The 27,993-nt window shown below is 30.4% G+C and overlaps 1 protein-coding gene across 2 annotated transcripts; it reads left to right on the plus strand.

Annotated features, from left to right (window-relative positions):
- Positions 1–9,511: 9,511 nt before the first annotated feature.
- Positions 9,512–27,993, plus strand: LOC100166361 (single-minded homolog 2). Of its 2 annotated transcripts, none has more exons than XM_008183462.3 (11): positions 9,512–10,124; positions 12,397–12,573; positions 12,674–12,774; positions 13,080–13,169; positions 13,302–13,419; positions 13,490–13,584; positions 22,683–22,870; positions 23,116–23,222; positions 23,277–23,424; positions 23,503–23,728; positions 26,478–27,993. In XM_008183462.3, exons 1-11 carry the CDS (start codon positions 10,016–10,018, stop codon positions 26,913–26,915), a joined length of 1,797 nt encoding a protein of 598 aa, XP_008181684.1. In that variant the 5' UTR covers positions 9,512–10,015; the 3' UTR covers positions 26,916–27,993. The 2 variants fall into 2 exon arrangements, with proteins under 2 accessions (XP_008181684.1, XP_003243628.1); XM_003243580.4 differs by having other exon boundaries at positions 9,515–10,124; positions 12,674–12,759.

Genomic DNA, 27,993 nt, shown 5'->3' on the forward strand with positions numbered 1-27,993 from the left:
TTGATTATCATTTATAGTTAATACCAAATCTTACCAATTACCGTAGGTATATTATTATTACACCAAATTGTTTAATCTGAGTACCTATAGGTAGTTATTACTTATTGAGAGACAGTTATTCATTTGCTTCACAGACTGATTTTTGGTATTGTTACTTATTTAGGATTTATTGTTTATGCTCATTGTCATGTTTGTAAACCTTGATAAATTTGTAAAATTCAATTTAGGTAAGTACCTACACGGTGATGAAATCTAGTAAATCAATGCATTATTGTCGTTAAAATCGTTTAACCTGAATTTGCAGTTATGGATTATAATAAATAATATAATATTTAAGTAGTAAGTGAGCTCTACACCAACCGTTTTTTTTGTATTTATGACTTCACTGCTTACCTATTAAAAGTACTAGCTAGAAAACTAGTTGCGAATCCAATATTAAACATTTATTTATAATATATCTATTATATATTTTATATTGTAGTATAATACATAATATTGATGATTGGGGGGATCAAATACCCTTTTTCCCTCTCTAAAGTGGATGCCTTTGTTTTAAATACCTAATTGTAGCCGACAATGATGGTTTAATGTATAAACAGTGGCAAATTATATAGGTATTTCGGTTTATTGGTATCTATTTTACTGTAATATATTGTATATTATCGTTATAGAGTTAATAATTTATATGGTCGAACTCAATGAGTTTATCTCATTCATCTCAAATATTTTCACATTATTTATGTATGAGTTTTCTCTCTAATTTTTAAGTTTCCGGATCGCCTGTTAAAGCAACCAAAATTGTCATATTATATGTACCCTGAACTGCAATATTATATTTGTATTGCAGGTATAACGTATAAAATATATGAGTATAACATCTGCGTCGAGTTGAAAACGGAATATAGAATCGGGTCGTGAGTTTTAAAACGTACTCACACAGAAAACAATATACACATTACACACTGCACACACGTATATAATATAATATATATATATATCATTATTATACGTTATATATGGTTATAGGCGCGGGGGACGTGGGGAGTATATATATATAAATAGTGCCATTGTTTTTTATGGGGTCCAGACGGTATTTCTTTCGTTTTTATTTTTACGGGTTTTTATTTTGTTTTATTATTGTTGTTTTGTTTTTCATTTTTGTTTCCCGACTATGACAAATCGGTTCCAAAACGTATGCATAATCGATTTTCGGACACCTGTGCCTCGCCGGTCGACGAGCGACGAAGGCGAACAGCTCGCACACGTATATCATATGCATACTATTATAATATTAAAATTATGTATATAATATAATGCATAATAATAATTTGTAGCCTGTACTATATTGCACTTTTAACATATATATACATTATAATATACGTATACCTACACACTGGACATAATTGATAACGACTGTACGACGTTATAACGCAACGTGAAATTAAATCAGTTTAACGCGCTTATCACACACGCGCGCGTTAGGCGATCGAGAAATGTGTCGCGAGGGGTTAACTCAAGAGTTTTCTGTAATAATAGTGATCGGCGTAGTTCCTATATCGTCATCGTTGACTCCGGACGATTTATTACCGTACAATTTCTACACAATACTAGCGTATCGCGGTGTGAAACGCACCATATGATTTATAAATGTGAAAATATATCGTATATCGCCAACAGTATATCGCGTTCTCAGAACGACATGGCAGTGTAATGTAATAATTTAGGGATAATAACGGAGGTCAGGGTCATTTTAGAGCTGGCCACGTCGCCGTTTGAATTGTTGCAGACAGTTTTTTTTTAGAAAACAAATCGCAATCAACTGATTTTAAATATTATTATTATTATTACTATTATATAGGCAGACACACCTTTATACTAATATATATATATATAGGTAATATAATATACGATATACATTTACAGTATTGTATACATGTATATAAGTATATTATAATAATATATAGCGCGCGCGTATTGTACGGATTGTGCTTGTGCAGTTGTTCGCTTCGCGCGATTTACGAGTGACCGTTGTGACGCGTACGCAAAATCGCAAAACGATGATTTATGACAACGATGACGGTGATGATGATTATGAATATTATGATAATAGTATAACCATAGGGGGACACCCATGATGTAATGACACGACATTCATAAGATGCGTACCTATATATTATTATGTATTATTATATTGTACATTATATGCTTGTGCAGTACACACTCTATAAATGTAGACCAATACATCATTCATGAGTGATGCATATAATATGATTTGCGCCTCTGCAGCAGACTATCGCAAAAACTACATTTATACAACACACGATTAATTTTATCGTCCTTGCCCCTTAGAGCGCGTTTACTGCAGTCGAATGACAATATATTACACGTGTTGTATGTAATACTATAATACTGTAATAGTATGTATTACATATTTTATAGATATTACGTTATAGGTGGTCAATTGAATTTAAAGCAGTTTAATACATTTTCTAAATCAATCTAGGCAGCTAATCAAATTGTGACTGTTGTAAAAATATGTTTTGTATTAACCTAATACAATACCGCAAACACACGTGTGTGTTATTGACAATTGCCACTTATACTTATCGTTAATGTAGTAGTAGGCGCGTAGTCTTAATAATTATTATTATTGTGAATTCGGCTATTGCATATATTTGCATAATAGTCAAATAAAAGTTAAATAAAAATTGTCAATTAGCTAAAAAGTGACAATTGTGGGCTGTGGCATACTAATTTTAAAACATGATCGGTAAGTTGTCAATAGTTTTTACATTTAATAGTGATAGACTATAGTTATAACTGTTATAAGTTATAACCTATATTTCATAAAGAATAAGATCAGTATATTATTACGAATTACGATAGAATGTTGCCGTTAATTATAGTATAATATACAATTTATTATTTTATTTAAAACAATAAAATTGTAGTCATGCAATTATAAAATTATATTCATTTTTAAACAGTATAGCGGTAAGCTATAATGTTTACTTTACGTAAGTATTAGAAAGTACCTACTAGGTATTTATCAATTATTTATTAATGTACTAAAATTATTAAACTTGTAATAATGTATAACATGTTGGTAGTTGGTTGTTTAAATATAATAGATACTTTTACTAACACTGATTGTTTATCCTAAGGTTAACCAAATACAATAATCGAATTTATTTTGTCTTTGAGATATTATAGGTAGGTTAGGCAAATTATAACCAATATAGTCGACAGTCGTATATTCTATGGAGTTAACTGTGTAGTAAATTATAGTAATGTTTTAATATTGTATTAATTACAATACCTAAGTACTATCTATAATACTTTAATAGAATAGGTAATCAATAAAAGTAAAAATGAATGTATAAGATAATTGTAAATCGTCAAATATAGGTAGGTACCTCGTACTTTAGTACCGGGATATTTTACTTAAACTTTTTAAAATTTTAACCATGTGTAATAACTATAATAAGTATGTTATTTTGTATCAAGAAAATGCAAAGTATGCATTGCAAATGACGATTGTTGTACGTACAAGCTGTTCTTACAATAATATATCGGTTATATCGGTGCATAATATACTGAAATAGTGAAATGTATACGTCAATTCTTTGTTTATACTTCATACATTATACATAATATTTAAATATGTGTTTTTTTAAACATTTAAATGCATTTTTTTACTAACTAAAACTTAAATAAAAATAATCATAATAATTTAAATTAAATTGTCATAAAATAAGTATACAGCGGTTTGAAATTAAAAATAAATATTTACGTCCATATAAAAATAGATTTTCTGTTTTTGATTCATAAATAACAATCAACTTTCATCCCGCTAACCAAATATTTTTTGGGAACGCAAGTTGTATGCAGTATGGTTTATTCCAGATATTATAATATACTAGGAAAAACTAAGAAGGTAACTGGACAATTTAGATACAGAGAATTAATAAAATACGTTTGATCAAAATCCAATTTGAAGGAAAAAATAATTACTATCATTTACCTGACCGTCCTAACCTAACTTCAAGCCCGGATTAAGAAATTTTGAGGCCCAGGGGCCAACTTTTTAAAAGAGGCCCTTGCACGAAAAAAAAAATTAATAATAGTTTATTATGTGCACTATCGTCATATACATTATAAACATATATTATTTAATATTATAGGTACCTGTTATAATAAATATATATATAGATATTAGGTACTTTGCAATAAATAATGTATCATTTTATTTATAAATTATAATGTATGAGCTTTTTTCTTCGCTAAATAATCATCGGTTTTTTAAGGTGATTATGCAGTGTTATAGCCTATAACGAAAAAAGTAATAGACAAATCTGAGGGCCCTAAATAAATTCAAACTATTGAGGCCCGGGGGCCATGGCCCCTCTGGATCCCCCTTAATCCGGGCTTGCTAATCTTTCCTGCAGCTGATCGGGTGTACCGACCACAGACATAAAAATTATAGTACCTACCACACCTATTATTGATGGAAACTAACTAAGTCGATAACAATAAGACATAATATAATATTATAAATTATAATTTAAAATAGTTAATAATAATATAACATAATATGTGATGATTTTTTCAATAATTTGTTCAATTTACCGTATTTGTATGATGTAGGTACATATAAAAGAAAAACAAATTACCATAATATACTTATAGTATTGAAAATATATTATAAAATATCTTTAGACGACGTTGACACACCGTCCCCTCACAAAATCGTTTTTATAAACAATAATGGTATATCACGATACCAGTGTACCTACCTCATTCTATTACTCAATGTCACAATGAATTGGTTGGTACACTCAAAAACTCAAAATGTTTTATAGGCGAAGAAAATCCGATTGTCCTGCAGTTTTTTTTAATTAGTAGTACCTATACATTAATTTTATTTTTGTACTGCAGCAAAATAGCGACCATTACGTTCGTTCATAAACATAAATTTAATAATTTTAACTTAGGTATAGATATAAATATATATAATGTTTAATACACCCATTACAATATTGTATTGCAACCTTTAAGAAAATTAATTGTACAAAAAAAAAATTAAAACACAAACAAGAAAATTCTGTAATATTCGTATTATGTGTATACTTATGACGTACATATTATTGGCATATTGTATCTAGAAGTATTATAGTAGTCCGATAAAAATTGAATTGTATACGATCTTGATCAAGACAAAATATACAAAAAAGTGTAGCGTTCCAATTTTTGAACCAATTGTTTGATTAACTACTTATTCTTAACAAATTGTTATCATAGAAAAAAATTCATAAATGTAAACAAACACTACACGTCTACACGCATGACGTGAGCATTGATCTGAACATTGCTCAATTTGTTTGTTAGTGTGGATTAATATATACACAACGAAAATTCTAGACAGCATACATTGCTAGATTTGGTAGTACACGTAAATTTCAAACGATGCTGCAGCCGTCGGAGTGTAATATTATAAAATATCTAATGCCCATCGCTTACTGTATACCACGAAAATCACGATTCACAACGCTTGTCTCTTGTTCGCTCGTGTCAACTGTGTTCCTATTTCGATTTATACCACTTATTTACGCATATTACATATTATTGCGATTCCGTACGACTGTGTAAATCTAAAATCACACCTGCATTTGTTTTCTGTGTCTTACTAGTGTGTAACATACCAAATTCACGCACATCAGCTCTTGTTTTGCGACATTAGTTTAAAAATTATAGTGAAAACTTAATGCGGTATATAGCTATTTTACGATATTTAAATTGTTTTTAGTGAGTTTTGCGTACATAAAATATCAAAATTTAAAAATGCTCATAACTCACTTAAAAACTGAATTATCGTAAGATAATTAGTACCTATAATTTCTAAAATTAGAGTGAATTTAGACTTCTTAAAAAATTTAAAGGTTGACACGGCTGTGTATCATAAATTACTTAATAATAATAGTATCAATAAAAGCTTTCGAGATGCCCTAGATAATAAAGTTATCTTTAAATATTATAAGAGGTAAATTCAGTTTAATTTTAGAAGTTACAGAGTAAATTGTGTTATTATGTGAACTTATAATTTGCCATTATGTACGTTTGTAAAACGGAGACAACAAATGCTCGTGTGACATCCTCTTCTGATCACCCCCTAATTGTATTTTCTGGACCCCGTGTATAAAACATATCCAGGTTGATTTTTTAAGCATGCTTGACAAATAGATGCAGTGCATAAATTATGTATTTTTATTTAAAATTCTGATTTTATAATTATATTTTTAAATATTCCTACTTAGTCTTGAGACTATTTTTAAGGATCGCCTTGTTCCCCTACTCTAAGACGCCATTGCCATCATAATACATTGGGATGAGTCCAGAAATCGTTCATACATTTACTTCTGCACTTCTGCAGAATGTCGTTCCTCAGTATTTTTCAAAAAATAACGAAAACAAAAAAAAGGGCAAATAAAATAGTATTCATGCGTAGGTACCTATAACCTGAAATTTTAACAGAATTTTAATTCGTCATGAATAACTTTTAAGTGACACTGTAGAATACGAATCGGCTTACGATTACGAATTTAAAAGCATTAAAAATATTAAATAATAAATAATATTACTGCCTCACAGGTACCTTTTATTTGTTATAAGCGTTTGAAGTTAATATTTTTACAAAATTGGATATTTATATGCAAATAACGATTTTGGTTATTCTATTGTAATTCAAAAAAAATATGTATTATAGAAACTTGAAAGACTCTATACGTATACATATTGATATTTTATATGCACATTGGAAAGTTAAAATTATTTTAATTGGCTATTCATAGGCACTACGAATTTATATATACCTGCATTTCTACGATATCGACTTGGTTATACGTCATAACTTATAAGTTGATTACCTACAATATTATATTAATTGATAATACGATACATATTATATTAGGCGTTGATTTTGTCAACTTTAGTTCAAATCTAACCTACCGTATTGCTAATAGAAAGATAAACTACTTAGGTATTAGTAATATAATTATATTATAAAATATCTTCAATAGAAATATAGGCTATATATAATATACTATTAGGTATACCGTCTACCATCTCGCTCAGAATCGTTTCTCGTTTACAATGATTTATTATAAAATTCAAATTTAAAAAATCTATTATAATTTATAGTGACCTACTTAATAATAATCTCTCTACATTTTTCCTACTAAAAATGTACTCCTCAGTAGATCGAACTCCCCATTTTCTAACTTATGTAATTATTCATTGGTTAGTTATACATTCTACATTTAAAAATTTAAACCATTAAAACAAGGTTTCTTATTATTAAATGTTAAAAATATTGTTTGTACAATTTTTAAAAATGTCTTTAAACCGCGTGTATATCATTATGTAAGTACTATTATATAGTGTATACTATATACTTACTACTACCTATATGTATATTTTCTTTATAGTTAGCTGTTAGGATTTTTCAGCCGACGCATCCGTCTTGATTTGATATGCCTTGTTCAGACGTCAATGTACACTGCATTTAATTTACATACATTACACTGGCATAATTTATCTTTACTTGCTTCGTTTAAAACTATTATTTAATGACATCCGGAGTACCTACTTATAGTTATTAATTATTATTAAACACGTCAAAGTTTTTTATTTGATAAAATAAAAACGATTTGTTGATTTCATTGATTTGAAACCCTCGATTGGTGTTTTTTTTTTATGTACGTATATTTAATCGTTTACAATATTATGTGCAATTTCGAAACACTATCGTGTTTTGAAGTAGGTATATATTTTTATTTTTAGTTCATATTTACACGATGTTTTTGAAACGCAATTAAATGTACAAATATTTTTTCAGCACTATTTATCCGCGACTCAAGTGCATGGATTATTTTTAATACGATCAAAGAGCTTTAGCCTTTTATTTATCGGTGGGTGGGTTTCTCGCACGATATGTACAACCCGAAATGGTATATAAAGGGTAGTGAATTTTTACCACCCATTGGCAATTGAATTCAATTACATTTTGCAAATCCCACATAAGCACTCGTGTTTTATAAGAGAGGGAAGTACGAGTGTTTTTCTTGTACACCAGTCCCTCTCTGTATACGCAAGCAACGAGCCCTACACGCATCCCTCCATCCCACCACCACACTCAAACCATATTATTATAATGGTTGATCTTTTGGACGTGTGCCGGAATTATTTCGGTCCCCAGAATCTGTGTGCTTATGTATGCTTGTACTCTTCGAAATTCTACTGAATAAAATTCGTGAAGTAGATTTGAATGCAAAAACGCATATCTTAACATTTTACACTTTTTTTTTCATGTGTGTATTTCAAAAACATTGTGATTTGTGGCTCAAACAAATGTGAACCAAAATGCCGGTTGAAAAAACCTTCTCTTGAAAAAATTTTTTTTTTTTTGTTTACGTATACGGTATACCGTATACCTATAATCAATATGTATAATAGGTATAACATATACATCTGTTATATTAGGTATCAAGGTCTCTGTAGTTTGGTCAAGCACCAATGAACAAAATATTTTATAAACCTAAATCATCCCTTTGTGCTAAAATGTAGGTACCTCTATACAGCGTTACAGCTATATGTCTGTATATATGTGTATGTGTGTGTGTGTGTGTGTGTGTGTGTGTGCATAGAATAAGTATATATATCATCATATACATTATTGTACGCATAGTGGTATTATTATACATCCAGAGGTTTGAAAATGATGACCGTTTCGATAGTTTGTACGACACAAGTATATCATTAGCCTATACTTTATTTTTTCATTATAATTTCCACGTGTCATTCAATTTCTAAAAATGTGTACAGTTTGTGATTGTCATCTTAAAACCAAACTTATAAAGATATACTACTATATAGTTAGGTATACTAATAAAATTTAGGTACATTTTACATGGATTTATTTTAATTGCTAACATAAACCATAAGACATAATTATGCATGTTTAATATAATTTAACTTAAATCATATTGAATTGTTTAATAAATCATTTTAAATAATCACGCCCAGCGGTGAGTACCAATCCAATATTTTATTCAATATTATTGTTTTATATAACGCTCTATAATTATAGTATTTAAATAACAATAATTTTGTACCTACTAAATATTTTAAATGTTTTAGTTTTGTTAATGTGATCTTTTATTTTATAACCCGTTACAGTACAATACGTATATACCTAATATGTATTTCAAAATAATAATATTGGCTTGTTGGAGTAAACCGTACCTATATAAATACCACTTTTGAACCATATATACATATATATATAGCCATATAATATTTATTATATACTATATACTATATACTGCAAGTATATTAAGTAAATTGTATATTAGGTATATGTGCGACTACAATATATAGTAGGATTATATATAAATACGTATATATACTACATAGTATTATAGGTATTGTCATATAACTGTTGGTTTATAATTTATATACTGTATTCAGCGGCGGCAACACGATGAGCAAATAATACGTTTTGTTTTGTTCATCCTCAACTTAAATTTTACCTGTAAACTCAATGGATTTCCTACTAAAATCGTCCCTACCATATAAATCATATAAAAAAAAATATGTTTTTAAAAAAAGACGGGTCCATCAATAAAATACACATCTGTTCTTAGAATGACTTCTTCCGAAAGGTTTTGGCCGAACAATGCCTGCAGGTCAGCCAGACTGTGAGGAGCCCAAAGGTCCCGGCGACCCAATGTCTACCTTTTCCGCCCCCTCCACCACACTATCGTCCGTTCATACCTGGTGTGTATCTATTATGTTTTTGAAATTTCTCCGTTCTGTCGGCATATATAGGTACGTTCGTTTTTGGCGGTGCCCTCACTGCAGTACACGTCTAGTGTTTGTATAGTATTCGACGGTCTGTACAACTGCGGTGGTGGTCAGTGAGTAAGTGTGCTTCGACCGTAAAACGCAGTTTTAATACATGTGCCGGGAAAACATTTTGTCACCGGCAGTCGGGACTATGTGCCAAGATTTGAAAATGAAAACCAAAAGGAAATGTTACAGGAAATCCCCGTTGTCGATGCCCAAAGGTATAGTACTTATAATATTATATAATGTATATTTTGAGCGTTATTATACGTTTGATTTGAGGTTTTTTTTCACATTTTTCCTTCTATACTTTATTATAATTTTATTCATTATTTTTTTTATCAGTAAACTGGCGGGTGCCCTATAGTGATATATTCGAGTACGTGAGTCTGGAAACATTTTTGCTTAAATGGATTTTGATTGTTAGTAGATAAATCACGTTTTCGCAAACCGAGTGCGTCACCGTTCACCGTTGTCGCACGTGCGCCGACGCGCCGGCGGTTTGCCCACTTTTGTTGGTCGGTCGCGTTAAAAAATGTGTGCACACCAATGGGATGAAATAGTAATAATATCTAAGTTTTCTTGTTCACATACATCGGGTCTATAAATAATTGTATTCAAATTTACTTACGCACATAATATTACAAGTTGAAACAAATTATTTAAATAATTATTGTAGAAATCCGAATAAATAAAGTTCTACATTGTTTTTATTAGGTACGAGCGCATTCGTTATGATCAACAAAAACAAAATTAGAGGTGAAATAATAGAATTTACACATGCATTATGACGATTATAATATATGTATGAGAAATCGATGTGTTGAAGTGTAAAGTATTTTTTATTATTCTGAGGTCGTTTTTAAAATGTCTAAAATACACACGCACACACACACACACATACAAATGTTATGTATACCTTTACTTATGAATTTTCTTATTTTTTTTTTTTTTATTTAACATAAGAAATAATTATAACTTATAACCCATAATCATTGAACTATATATTACACTTACTTATTATTATTACTATACACATAATCATTGGTATCCTTCACGAGCTGTCCAATACAAAAACTATACAGCTTATCTTTAGTAACAACGTAGGTACAGCGTTAGTATTTCACTTCTTAGTATAATCGTATATTCGTATCAAATAAATTTTGTTTTGTGATGTAATACAATTTCTAATTAATCTGTTGAACATGGTTTCTTTTTAAACTAAACAATATTTTTCACTTATGTTATATTATTATGGTTGTTAAATGTATACTTTCATATAGTAGCACATTAGAGTAATACTTCGAAGCCAATTTTATCGCACTAAACACATTTTGTGCGTTCTCCTTATTGCACTCGTTAAAATGACGTTATCAAAAAACACTTTGAGTAAGTCATACAATATTGCTGTAAAAAAAAAAAAATGCTTTAAATGTTTCACTCTGGTATTACACCATATAGTCAGGCATGCAGCTATCGAACCTAGGTAGTGGGTGTACTTAAAATTTGTACAACGATTAAATATTTTACATTAAATTCAATATGCAATTAGTTAGGTAGGTAGGTATTCAAATATTAATTAATTTAGTAATATAATATACCTTGTATGTTATTACTTATTGTATAGTAATAATAGTGCAAAACTAATAAATCTGTGTACGACGTTCAAATAATAAATTAAACTACTAGTTACTGTCTACTATGAATTATGACTCATATTTTATATGTGATTATTGTTTACAATATTGTTATAATATTAATTATTATTATATTCTAAATTTTAAATGGGTATATTTATAATATTATTTTACATATATGTAAGGTAGGTGTCAATTGTAGGTAATTCAAACATAAAACGGAATGATAATATTATTGATATAAGAGTTTATTTTAAATAGTATGAAACTATGATCATCGTTTTATCCATTTATCAATTAGATTCCATGTATAAGATCATTCGCCCGTCTTTGGTGGTACCTATTATAAAGTAGTATTAATTATTTCTTAACCAGAGGAAAATGACCTGCCTTAGATCCGAGGTCAACGTTTTTTCTTTAATTTATAAATATAAACATTTAATACGTAAAAGACTAGGAAATAAAACAAAGTGACCATATTATAAAATATAAACAATGTCCAAACCAGGAGTCAAGGTTGCTTTGGTAAACAAACCGCGCTATGTACTATGTAGTCAAATTGTTTTAGTTCCGATAGTTTGTGTAGTTGTCTCGGTGAGTCAGTGTCAGATAGAACTGATTTTTGTCGCAACAGAATTCACAATTTTACCGCCATGCGTCTAAATTTATTTTTAATAAAAAAATAGCGTTTAATTTATGCGAGAGTTATCGAGGAAATACGTGGAATTCAAAATGCACGCCGGCGGTAATATATTGCACTCGGTGTACTGCAGTCGGAGAACTGATTCATTTGATGTAAATATGGGTAAATTGATTATTAATACTCGTGACTTTTTACTTGTTTTCGGGTCTACAGAGATGAGAGAGAGGAGCAGAAATGCGGCAAGGACACGTAGGGAGAACGAGAATGCCGAATTCCTAGAGTTGGCCAAACTCTTGCCATTACCAGCTGCCATTACTAGCCAATTAGATAAAGCTTCAGTCATTCGGTTGACCACTAGCTACTTAAAAATGAGACACGTCTTCCCTAACGGTAAATATAACATGTGATTTATTCTTATCTGTACTTAGAATTAGTTTGTAATGTCCATATTTAAGTACTAATAATATTTATTACACCTATCATAATTTAGGTTTGGGTGACGCTTGGGGTGCAGCGACTCCAGCAAACCATGCGAAAGAAGCTTGCATTAAAGAGCTTGGTTCGTATCTGCTACAGGTAAATATATTAAAGGTAATTAGATAAAACGGGTAAAACTTATATGTGTGATGATTTGAAATTCAAATAACAAAGTTTTGTTTTTAATTTCCCAATTATTTTATCAAGCCATTGATTGTATTTAATCAATGATCAATCTAATGACAAATTACGATTATATAAATATTTTATTACAATATCATTCATCAATCCACTTAATGACACCGGAAAAACTGTTGAAATGTGATTTTCTGGAGCTATATATTCAACCAAACTATAACAATTGATAATTATAATTATTGTATAATTCATATTATATTTACCTATGATTTTATTTTTAGAGTCTCGATGGTTTTATATTCGTCGTAGGCGGCGATGGTAAAATCATGTATATATCTGAAACAGCGTCCGTTCATTTGGGATTGTCACAGGTATAAAAATATATTATTATTACATTATAATTTATATTTAATATTTAAAAACAGATGTTTCTGAAGTACTTTTTATTTAATCACTATTTTAAACAAATAATTTTTAATGTCGATTGATATTGCTTCATTAAGGTGGAATTGACTGGTAATAGTATATTTGAATATATCCATCAAGCTGATCACGATGAAATGATATCAGTGCTTAGTCCACCTCTTCCTCAAAATCTTCCAGCAGAGAACATGATGATGAGTAAGTTACTATAGACTATATCTTACGATGTATTGGAAATGGTTGACACTAATAAAAAAACAAATTATAGATTCAACCGTGTTTGAACTTCCACGTGTATTTTTTTTACGAATGAAATGTGTATTGGCAAAACGGAATGCAGGGCTTACGACAGGAGGATACAAGGTAAATTATCAACTTATATTACATTATATTATACGTTATATAGTTAAAGTTATAATTGATAAATACATTATGTTAAGAACTTAAACAAGCAAAATTGGTGATTGGGTTTTTAATTAAAATCAAATCCTTTGTATTATCTATAGGTATCTAATGATGAGCCGGTAAATGTACTTGTGTTTTCAATTCTTGAAATATTAATTTTAGGACAATATTTTACTCGTTAATTAGTTATGTGATATAATAATAATAGATTTTAGGACATATTATTATTAAGTATCTAGTATAAGAGTGATATTTTAAAAGGTATATAAGAAAACATTTTCAATTTTATGTATTTACAAAACATTAATTTTTGAAAGTTCAAAGCTTGAAAATTTCGCTATGTTGATATTCTGCAATATGTTTGAATATTTAGTACCTAATTATCAGTAATTTATGGTATATTAGATAATACTTTATAATTATATTCATTAATATAGGATACAAATTGTACAGATGGAATAGGTTGGTAGCATTGTAGCAAAGTATAACAAAAATGATTACATTTTTCCATTGTAAGCCAACTTAATAAGAAATAACTTTAATAGAATATTGTATTAATTCATAGTTATATAATTAGATTCACGACTTATTTTAATGTAAGCTGATAGGTTTAGTAATTATTTTGCGACATTGTATCAGTGTATATATGTAGTATGTAAATTAATTGGAGAGTCACTAGTTGTAATATTTTTACAGTTACTGATTTTCCAATTATTTTATATACCGTAAATCTCAGTTAACAAAATATTGATATGGTTTTTATTATTTCCTGCTAGTAAAAGTTACGGTATAAATACAGGTAATAATAAATAATAATAATACATTTATTATTATGATTGATTATAAAAATATTAATAAAATGTAGACAACGGTACTTATAATATTGAATAGGTAGCTTAAAAAAATAGTTCTTATCAGTTTTCGGAGGTATTTCATCAATTTTGTACTTTTATCATATTTTATTAAAAATGGAACTTACATATTAACACGTAGGTGATGTAGAATTACCTATCTTTGGCCTAGGTACGTGTTATAATGATAAGAAAAAAATAGCAACAATGTAACATGTTATTTTTTTTTAAATTATATTTTATAAGGATAAAGAGTTCTTATAAGTTATCACGACAAACACGAAGAAACAAAGCTACCTATAGGTTAATGACATTTAATATTATTGTTTTTCTGAATCACTAACTACAGCCTAAACAATAAAACTATAAAATGGTCTGGTGGCAGTTTAAACACTTACTGCTAATACAAAAACCTGAACGTGTTTACTTTCATAATTTACTATACAGTCAATAGTCATCTGGTACATACCCATACATGATTTTACAAGCTAACAAGGCGAAAGATCAATATTTAAATCAAATTAAATCAAAATCAATATTTAAATTGTAAATAACCGCGTTGCAGTATTTAAATTATTTATTTTTTCATTAGATAAATAGATGAAATAGTTAAAAAAATTATAGTTTTTTTAAATGCAACTTTGAGGTACACAGTTTAAGATTTAAATAGCACGTGTATAGTCTATGATGTGCAATTATATTAACAAAACATTATCTAATTATTAATGAAGAATGTTTATAAAATATAATATTTTATGCAAAATAATAATAAGTTAAATTAAAAATAGTTGACTGTGTAAACAATAATAATGCGTAAAGCATATGTAAACAATGCAGAATAACCTTCACAATTATTATACATTTAAATTAATTTTATACATATAAGAACTTTATTGTTTATCTAACTAAAAAAAATGAGTGATATAAAAATATAATGTAAAACGTTAATAAGTTGATTTTTAATTGTTTCTAGACGCTCGTAATGTTTTCCTAAGCACCTATATAAAAAAAAATAAAAAAAAAATAATAATAATAATATTTTAATTAGTTTTTAAAATTGTTTTAAACTCAATATTTCATTCAATGTTAGTGGAAATTCTTATAATACAATTTTTGGTTTAATCTTAATATAAAAAACTTCTAATCGATTTCATATTTGTTTAAATAATTATAATTAGCTGATAATAAATTAACTAACTTAATTAATTAACTAGCCAAATAATTATTTTCAATAAAAAAGAAAAAACATGTTTTGTTCAGTATATTATTTGATTCGTATTAGGTTTTGCCCAATCATTCTATACCTGCAACTCTATTGTCTTAATAAGCGTTTAATATGCTCAAAAACAATATTATATTATTAACACGTTTACTGCGTATAATTTATTTGTCTATGTATTTTCCACGGTGCGTTTATACCAATAAACTAAAAAAAATATGGAAAAATTGTGGTAGGTTTTTAAGACGTTAGTCGTTAAACACATATTCTATAACATTTATTCAATGACGCTGATCGATGTAATTAGCTTATTATCTTTAACGGTAGCTGGATTAGAGCCAATTAAAAGAATATATCGAGGAATATTCTGTGCAATGAACGCGTTAACTTGCCTAGCACTTTTTGTTTGAAACAATTATTAGGTAGGTACTGTTTTATGCGTACAGGTGTTCTGCATTATATTTATGATACGATCGTTGATGATAGCTTCTACAAACTATATCAAGTTCACCATCTGAAATACAAACAACCACTTACATGAAAATGCCACTGTACCATATGTACCTACCTACTTTGAATTGTCATTTACTTTTGATATAACTGCGGAATTAAATGTCATACATTTAAATTCCCAGTGTTTGAATATAAAAAATAATAGAAGACATAATATGGGGGACGCAATCCATTCTAAAAAAGGAAAATATTTTTATCTATTTTTACCATGATTTTACTTGTCACACAACTCTGCGCGTAAAAAAATTTGCCATTTTAATGTTAATTTTAAAAAAAAAGAATAAAAATTGGAAGTTTAAAAAGTGCTGTAACGCGTATTATCACTTTTCAATCTAACTATTGGTTCTTATTAATTTCGTGCCTACTTAATGCAGACGTGTTGAAGCCGTTGAAGGTGTACTACACGAAATAACAATACACCTATATTGCTATAAGTATATTATATATAGTTTGTTTCTTCTTATACACATTTTTAATAAATATTATAAAATTATAATTATGAAAAAAAGTGTTCTATAATAGTCCTTCTCTGCATTTCATTTAGACAAAAAAGATAAATATTATGGAATAAGCAGAAATATCTTTTTATAAAAACAATGGTATGAGACTCCGTACGTTAAAGTATATCTGTATCTCCTATATCACTTTTCCCAATTCAAGCACTAAGAGTATACCGATACGACGATGAACATAATAATTAATAAAATGCAAATAATATGCGTATAATAATTATTATACTACATATTATACTCTGTAAGATAATATATCACATGGTTTAGGTAGGTACCTCGCCTAGGTATCACATTGTTTGTTAATTAAGTATTATCGTATAATTGTTTGTGGTTTCTTTTGAACAGTTGTTATCTGTATTCTATATAATATATAGGTAATAATATATAGTGATAGTAAATATATGACATTTTTCGTATATAACCCTAATCGGGAACACTCGAATGGCCCACAATATTGTCCGCTGATTCTTTATATCTTATAATTATTTAATTTTATGTTTGCTCGATATTAGTTTTTATATGTCTGATTATGACCAGCGTGCATAGTTTCAAAATAGATTGTTTCCAAACCAAGACCTCAGGGGCGCCATTTCAGTTTTTTTTAAGGTGTGCAAACAATTAAAGAGGCCAATTTTTTCCAACCTCCAGGCCAATCGTTAAAAAAACGTTTCTAGTGTTTTCAGTTTTTCATTATAGATTCATTACAGTATCAAAAACATACTTAATAAAAACATATTTTTATAGTTAACACATTACATTTTACCGTTCATACATGCTGTGTATATACTGTATAGTGTATAGTAAAGATATTTTTAGATAGAATAGATGCGTATTAATATTATTATGTCTTTTGTCTATCAGTAAGTAGCCACTTACCATTTACACATATTTGTGTGTGCCAGTGGATAAAGTGATACCGATATCAATTTATTAATTATCAAATTAAAGAACACAATATTATAATATTATTTATGATTATCAGTGAATAGCTGCGGTGCATGCACAATTAAAGATTGGCAAACTGAAGGCCATCTGGCCATAGTATTAATAATTAAGCCTAGGCCAATTTATTGTGGACAACAAAATTACAGGGTGTGCGAGTGCACACCCTGCCCCCCCCCCCCGAAATGGCGCCCCTACAAGACCTCAGTATTAAATATACGTATTGATGTATTGCATGTGAACGTGTTGAGAGTTAAAATCATTTTATATCGTAGCGGTTTTTATTAAAATAAAATGACGTATCGTGTTTCTGTATTATACGTGTACCTGTATATTATATTTTTTTTAACTTACCTTTGCACTACTACCGTCACGCTAGATAGTATATATATATATATTAAATGCCCCACGCTGTATATTCTGCACTTGGTCAATTCTAGGATCTATATAATAATAATATTAGGTATACACATTGAATTGGGATGGCACTATAATGGTAGCCGACTATAGTACTATAGTGTATACTTACTTATATAATATGTATATATATATATATATATATAAATATTAAATATATAGGTGGAGGTATACTGTATTATATTATTATTTATTATATAACATTATACGTTTTTCTATCTCTATACATAGCAAAGTTTCATATATTATTTGATTTATGATCTATATATGTATATATATAATATATATGATGTACATTTTTTTGTTGTTGCGGACGGCTTAAGTGTAGGCCATAAAAATCACTCGTGTGCTCTGGCGTGTGTTCGTGCATACATTACGGAGCTAATGCTCGCGCATATATAGGCTCATATAACGAACGGGCGCGTATTACTGCAGCATTATAATAAATATATATATAATATTACACATATATTATAAAATCACACTGTACGCGCACGCCGTATGTGTGTGCCGTGTCAATTGTTATAATATATACGTAATAATATATTATATAGCATAATATAAATATACATACGAGGGGGGCAAGGGCAGGGCGCAGGAAATGGGATGAAAGGAGCGGGGAAAATAAAAAGGAGTAAAATAATAAAATACAACGGGCGGCGCCATGTTGCGGGGGCCCAGGTGTGCGCGCGCGAGTGAGTTTAATCGCCGCCGTATTTACCTGTGTTTTTGGCCGTCCGTTTGCCATTGGCCGCGCTCGCCGCGGGCGTCCTCGCAACACTCTTCGAGAGTCCTCCTCTTTTTCAGTATTTTTTCCTCGTTACTTCTTTCTCCGCAGGACGATCGAACTCTCGCTCCAGGATAAATGATAAAGCGTGCGATATCTGATCATCTGGCCGTATCAAGGCTGCGTATATTGCACGGTGGAAGGTAGTAGGTACATGTCCTGCTCCAGGTCGGGCCAATAAGATATCGTTTAATATTACATAATATTGATTTATGGTACATAGGAAAACATGGAGTATCGGTCCATCTGGTAGCTGTAATCTGTAGGTGTGTATGTGTATGTAATAATATATAATAAATGCTACATGACCTATAAACCTACATTGACGTTGGATTACCTAGATTCTTTTTTTCCTTTTTATCTGCAGCCGGTTCCGATACCGTAGTAAAAATTACAGCCAGACGATTATCCTTATTAGCGTGGTAGGTCGGTTAGGAGGCCACTAAAACTTATATTATTTTGAGCAATTTTTGTTGTGGGTTGTATATTTGTATGATACATTGTAAGCACATAGTATCATGCAGTATACTGCAGTATGCCAGTATGACATATATAGATTATTGCAGATAATAATGCAGTTGATCGCCGCATCGAACCTGCACTCTGCAGCGCGCATAGCCGCATAGGTACAAACCAATAAATTACGTAATCTATATGACTATATTATAATATAAGATAAGAAAAACTTAAAAACAGCGATTTCCGTCAGACATAGTAAAGACCTAAATAATTATCTACTGGCTGCTCTGCTGTGTTTTAAATTTTAATGTATTATTTAGGTAATAGGTATAATTATTTTTGTATAAAATAGGTATTATAACAGCAACAATATCTACTTATATCAGTGTAGAATTATTGTTCGATTAATTTTTCTATGTATTATCAAAAAACTGATCCATATTGTCTATATTTTTTACATTATAGGTACCTTTTTACATAGATAGTTATATAATATAATATTTCTGATTAGTGCTGTATAAATACATGGTTAGGCTATGCGGCTATAATAATATAATACAGCATATTGGCCAGTGGCCGCTGAATTACGTGCAATTTTTCTTCTTTACAATAATTTTATAGATTTATAAATACTATATTGAACATTTATTCTACGGAACAATCATATCGTATAATTAATTTAATTAATCTAAATATACATTTCTTTCGTTGAAATCGTTGTTTATGGTATACTTTGTTTGATAAATGAAAATAAGCAGATTTTACCTATCCAGTACATATAAACATACAACATATGTCAACATACATAGGCTACATATAGTAAATTTTTTTATGATTAGATAAAAATAAACACTGTAAAAGATTAGCCCGGATCAGAAAAATATGTTTACGGTGATTAGGACTAGGAGGAGTACAATAGTATACAACATTATGAAAAGATTTCTATTATGGCTCACTTTGCAGAAGTGGGAAATTCTAGCAACATCTGCAAACAATTTTGCGCACGCTTACTTAATAGAATAGTAGTATTAATTGTTAGTATTATCGAAATAGGATATAGTACAATAAAATTGTGTACCTACTAGTGGCTAGTATAATAGTACACTAGTATACCTACATGAAATAGAATATAGATCTTATTCCTATACAACTGTACTACAATGTATATATAATATTATAGATCATATTATTATGTTATGCTCATGAGTTATGAATTTATGTCACTTACGATAAATTATATTCCCAGTGCAAAGTATGACATGAAGTACAAGATCCTGTACACAATTATATTAAAAATAAATATAGAAAATTATACGCGATGTAAGAGGACGCTAGTGCTACATCTGCATGCGTCATATCCTTCTTAAAATCGGATACATAGCAAATTGAGCGTTCTGAATAATTAATTTAACTCTGTTATGTTTGCGAATGGAAATAATATTATCAAATTTTAAAGTAAACATATTATCTAGTTAATCTCATATGTTTTTATATTTTAATTTTAAAGGAATTTATGATTTATGAGAATTTAAAAATGTTGAATTGTTCATACATTTTAAATTGAGTGCAACTCCCTTTAAAATTAAAATATAAAAAAACTTATGAGATTCATTTGCATAAAATTCTTACTTTTAAATTTGATGATTGGTCAATTTTTACTCTGATATTGAACATAACAGCTAGAGTTAAATGGATAATTTAGAACCTACAATTTAGTATGTTATTCGTTTGTAAGATGGAGACCACACCTGCGGCTGTAGCGTCTTCTTCGTTCTAACGTATATACAAATAACCGTATATTGTATAATATTTATATGTATTGCCGTATTGGTATACAGTATACACACTTCCAGTTGTGATAACATATATTTATGTTCATGACGCACAAACTATACACGAAAATTCGAATCGCAATAGGTAGTCACGTTCTGGAGAATTATACTTCAAAGTAAGAATAATGTACAGGCATTTTCAAATCCTTTCCATTGTATAACGTAACATTACGAGCGTCCTCGCTATAGGTGAGTTTTCCGAAACGTGTCCAAGTCCAGGCATGTCGAATGCAAGAGTGAAAACGTTTTAAAACAACCTATACACTCCACATGTGGTGTCGATATCCGAAGATTGATTACGCGAACCGGTCGCATTCGTCGTAGGTACCACTACACAGTACCTACACATTATAATAGTCTCTAATCCCGACCGCTTATTGATACCTCACGATCGGCTCCAACGTGTCTGAGCCACGGAGAACACCTATGATTTTTATTACTATTCAGAACCCATTGTCCCTGGTGCCGAAGGTACATTTTGGTATTTTTTGGGTATATTTTTCGAAATGAAAGACAGTGAGGTGGAGGTGAAGAAAAAAATATCTCACACCTGTGAGAGACCCGTATTTAATTTATTCTAATACTTAAATCTCGTATTTTTGGTTGTGGTCACGTCTCGGCTATTATGAATGGACTTCTTGACACCTTCTCAACGTGCACATTAGCCTATTATAACCCATGTGGCTATATGATGCAGCAATGACCTTTAGAACAGGTCTTATGTTGTTGTTTTTTTTCACATACACCTATATAATATAATATAGCATATATACGTAAACCTATATATATTTTATAATGGTATTTTTTCAACGGCATAATATAATAACACACACACATAATATATATTATTGTGTTTGTGAGTATTGACTAGTGCATGGTGCAGTAGGTACATATATATATTATACGACTCTATCAATGGTCGTATTTGTTTAGACATGTAAGTAGGTATACATCCGTTTCGATATTGTCATATTGAATATTCGTCGAACACCCAAGGGGATCATATTTCTAAAGTAAATGTAAACTATATTCGTTTGCCTTCGCATACACGAAAAAAAAGTATCATATTGTATACACATACTATATCATATATGTCGTGTGTATGTTTGTAGATTTCGGTAATTGGCCTTAAAAATGAAATCATGATATGTTTGTTGTTATTTAACTGTGTTTAAAATTGATATTATTATCTATCTATAGTTCGTCAGTTATCAATTATAAATTAATTTGTATAAGATTGTTATTACCTATGTCCATACTATAAAATACATTCAGTATCAATGCCAATAATTAAATCATAATATATTGAGTTTTTGTAATATTTTATACTATAATATTTAAGTATAAAGTATTCATAAAAACTAGTAGCGACTATATAGCGCATTTTACGACGAATATTTTTCAGCTAATTTATAATTATTAGGTATCTATATTGTAGTAATGTAGTCTATAATATAGTGTTATAACTGCATTAGAATTTTTTATTAATTACACCTTACATATTTTTGTGTTAACTATATATAGGTAATACACTGTTCTGGTTACTTAAAAGTGAGACAATATCCAGCCGGAATGCCCGGGGTAGAAACCGTTGGCCTAGTAGCAGTTGGTCATTCGTTACCTCCACATGCTATCACAGAGATTAAATTGCACTCAAATATGTTTATGTTTCGAGCGAGTTTGGATTTGAAGCTCATATTTCTAGATGCCAGGTTAGTCGAGTCAGCTATTTTTAAAATCCCAATAAACAATATTATTTTCGGAATTTGCTTTATTATGTCCATTTAGATAACATAGACCTTTGTTTCCATTTAATTGTTTACAACTAATGAGTAATGGTTAAAAATGTGTTAATAGACTTTTCCAACGCACGTCCTTTGTTTGATTTTCTATATTATTTTACATCATGTAACTTTGTGTAAAAAGCATGGCGTTTTATTTCATTATTAAATTACAGAGTATCTCAGCTGACAGGATACGAACCTCAGGATTTGATCGAAAAGACACTCTATCATTACATACACGGCAACGATATCCATAACATGAAACTCTCGCATCACACACGTAAGTACTGAAAAAAAAAATGTCGGTAAAAATTAATTATTTTGCTCATTTCAGTGTTATTGAAAGGCCAAGTCACCACGAAATACTACAGGCTGTTGGCCAAAGATGGTGGTTGGGTGTGGGTTCAAAGTTACGCCACTATAGTTCATAATAGTAGATCTTCAAGGCCTCATTGTATAGTTAGCGTAAATTACGTACTGAGGTAAGTAAATCAAATATTTATTTGAGAGCACGATCGATGGAGCTATATTATAAATTAATATACGTGATTATTCTGCAGCGAGTCAGAAATGAAAGACGTCTGCTTGTCCGTGCGCAACAGCGGCTGCGCGACGTCACAGAACGGCAATGAAGACGCTGCAATTCAAAACAAACCCAGCAAAGCGCAACAAAGCCAAAGGCAATCGAACCAAAATCACAGGTACCACAGGCCACCGGTGGTCACCGACGAAGAGTACAGTGATTCCAGTGGCGGACTTTACAATGACTACGTGAGCAGTAACAGCGTAAGTGTATAAAACGAAAAAAAATCTTAGTTTTGGCCCGTTATAAATGTTATATATATATATATATTTATGTCTAAAACGACGTCTCGGCCATTATAGCTGTGTTATAATAATAAATGTACATTAAAGTATTATACAATGACGTAGTTCGTGTTATATCTTTGCCTGTCAATATTATTGCACCTAAACGAGCGTATCTGCTTACCATACTACTATGCATATGATAATATGTCTATATGTGTAATGTATTAATGTATGTAGGTATATTGTATATTATATTATATTTATACACTTATATAGATTTCGTTAAACGGCGGTATATCGTATAGTGTGATAATATCATATTTTATTATTTTAAACCAATTTAAAATAGACTTATGCCCCATAAACGTTTATAGACGGATAACATTGTCTTCTCTAATATTAGGTGAATTTGAGAATTTCGTTTAAATCTTAAGAAAACAAAACGAAATCGTTATAATTTATAATAGCCATGAGCCCATAACTATAATATGTCTCTTGTGCTCCTCTTAGTTCTAATATAACTACTATATAGGTACTACAACTATGTATATATGTGATCTCTGTTATCGCAGTTACTTCCAGTTAATACATTTAAATTAACTATATTTTTGCAGCTTCTATTTATGTATATATTATATTATATGTATATTGTATACATCACATGAAAATTCAACTAAACTTTGTTTGTGACTCGATTTTTGTAGCTGTCCTTTGTGTGAATGTAATAATATTTTATAATTGCTTATTTTTCTTACACAACCTTTACAGAATATATTAATTTTCAATCTTGGCCATTATTAATATAATAAAATATAAATTATACGCATTAGCATTACACCGTTACAAAAACGGTTATGTGGTTTACAGTAATACAGTAGGTATACAACATTATGCACATTTAAAGTGTTATCTTTGTCTTATAACATGTAACATAATATTACATATACCTATGTGATACAATATATTATATCTTGGTTCATACTACCTATGCACTATATGCAACTTAAGAAAATTAGATAAAAATATGTTATTTGAGTGTGTGAAAGATTTAAACACATACGCATTTTAAACTATATATAATTATATATACACAGTTTATTAAACAAAATATAAGATTACCGTTTTTCATTTGTGTAACGTGACGGTTTACATGCCAGCGATTTATATTCACATATAGATCAAAATCATATTTTATTCGATGGCATGGACGAATTCTTATGAACCAATAAGTTACTAGATTCTAGTAAAGTAGACCCCATAGGGTGAATTATTGGACATTTAAAATTGATTGAATCAATTAAAATTACCGTTAATATTTACTATGTACAAGCTATGAGTAGGTAGTGAGTAATGAGTATCTACGATCTAAGACTAATTCCATACAATATATTATTATAAAATTATAATATATTTTATTAGTCTAATTGGCTAAGATATATATGCACCTGCCACCTATATGAATATACTATTTACGTACTTATTCTTAATTGATTATACACACAGCCAGTGTCCGGTAGGACGGTAATGGTAGCATATTATATTACTTTTTACCACTTATTCGAACAAAATTGACTAAAATGTAATCTTTATGCAGCGCAGTTTTTTCTCTATAGCAAGAAAAATATACATATTAATAGGTATACTACGTGTATTAGTATATTACGTAATATATTATATATTATAATTTATAATACCATATTGTTGAAATTCATAGGCTGCAGTCCTGCTGGTTTTAAAACATTTTGACCCGCGCATGCGTATTACAAATTGTATACCTACCTATTTACATTTTAAATATTATATAATGTAATAATCGTCGTCATTGCACTACCACAGTCATGCCGCCACCGGTGATCCTCAAAGCAAAAATTCGTGGTCGGAGGGCTTAGGTTGGAGGGTTGGGAGGAAACTACGTTGTTCGAGAGACAATATATACCCTTCACCGGTGATATTACACGTGCTTATAATACACGAGTTTCTAACAATGTTTTAGCGTTGCACAAGTACATACACGTTAGAGACACATTTCCCGCCCTTGTAATAGCTTGCATATAATAACATAATATTATATGCGCTCAAGTTCATAGTATAATATTATGTTATCGATATCGTTTGTTTTTTATTGTTATATATGAAGCGGTATTATGAAAAGAGTAGTTGACGCTCGATTTCCGCACGCTAAGAATTCCCCTGGCCGGTCTGCCCAAAATATTTAGAAAATCCTAAAAATAAATCGGTATCAATTATACGGATATGCATTTTTAGTAATATTGTTAAGAAATGGGTTATTTTCTTAAACAGAGTCATTTTTTGATTATTGATGCGGGGTAACGCCATCGTTTAGCCCCAACCTATAGCTGCAGACTATTGTTGTTAGTATGAATTATGATAGACAATATACAACCTATAGTATACCATATATATATATATATACGACACTGTATAATAATATTATATTATATTATAAAACCTTGCAGTGACCTGTATACCCACCGATTGGTTGTACACTTGTACAACGCATATGTTAATGTTTTCAATACTTTCTATGCCTTTTTTTTTTCAAAAACGTTAAATGGTTTTTACACACGCTAGTCATTATTCGTCATATTTAAACGCGTATTGTAAATAATTATTACATACTCTTCGTTGATTATACTATATCGTAAATAAGTAATTGTACATAAAATATTGTACAATAATTAACCGTTTTGCATTTTTTATGCAGGAACCGCAATCGCTGGTCAACGGCCCTGTCAGCGGTGGCGGCGGTGACGGCACAGGCCACCACCAACCGCCTCACCTGAACATGATGCCGGCGACCAACATGTACACGGTCGATGAGTATAATATCACCTATCCAGAGTTTTTCTACCCGTACGACCAGACTACTTGCGCGCGGCCGTTCAGCTCTGCCTCCAGCTGCTCCAGTTCGAACGAGAGCGACCGGATGCAGCTTGCACATCAGGCCGGTGTCGGTGGATACACGCCACCCGCGGCTATGCTCATGAGCGCCAGTGGCCACCACGACGACCATCACGCCGCGGCCGCGTACCAGGCGTTAACGCCAATCGGCGCCTCCGTGCCTGTGACGGTCGTCGGTCACCACCACGGTGTCATCGTCGACAACCAACACTACACCGCCGTCAACGAGTACGTCCACTGATCGTCCGCCGCCGGACGTACCTACGTAAAACGTCATGACATGGAGTAGCTGAACATTTTTTCGCGCCAAAATTCTAACGCTGAACGACTGCGATTAAACATATGATGTACATAATATTTATGTATACATAAAGGTGTATGATCACATATATATATATATATATATATAATTTAGCGTATAGGTAATATAAAATAGTAATAATTATGATGTATAAATATTATACGAGTAGAGCGATGACATATAAAATATCGCTGTCGTGCGCCTTTTTACCGTATACCTAAGACTTAGTAAGTCCTAAATATGGTGATGTGTTGTACGCGGGATTGCTCGATCGGAAGTCGCGACCAGTTGTCATTCGTGTGTTGTAGGACTGGCGGCATCGAGTGGTTGGCCTGAAAGTTGGTTGTTCGGAGACCGCGCTTGATCGCCACATATATAATATTTAGTGTTCACGGCCGTATAATATAAAGCTCGAGATGGTTACATAGTCATACCTATGGGGTATGGCACACGATAAGACGACGGGCGAGCTGCAAAATAATGCGACGCACGGGAGACGTTTAATATGCACAAAAATAACAAGCCTCCGTGTAGGTACCTTTACAGTTTACAATCATATACGGCATATTATATTTTTGTGTACAAATGATCTTCGTCGGTAATAATATAAAATATTATTCCACCACTTAGCCAAAACGCGGTTTCTGGTTTATGTCGATTATATAAAATCATACGTGTATAATGTACCTACCTGAGGTAACCTACCTGAGGATCAGGACTATTTCAAAGTATACCAGCTGTGCAACCGTAAAGGGCATACATATATATTATATTGTGTATCTGAAAACAACTTAAACTTTCTTTTACATAATATAGAAATACATACATTGGAATGTTTCAAAACATTCAATACGCGCGTGCTCCGTGCTGATATAATAATAATTTGATTTATAGTAAATTTTAACTGTACATAATCTTTGCACTGACAATTTTGCGTCATGATTATAATAATATTTATGTATCGTATATATATATATTATATAAGTAGATTTATACTTATTATTCCTGTTAACTCTGT

This window comes from Acyrthosiphon pisum, chromosome A3, assembly GCF_005508785.2.
Source record: "Acyrthosiphon pisum isolate AL4f chromosome A3, pea_aphid_22Mar2018_4r6ur, whole genome shotgun sequence".
Lineage (NCBI taxonomy): Eukaryota > Metazoa > Arthropoda > Insecta > Hemiptera > Aphididae > Acyrthosiphon > Acyrthosiphon pisum.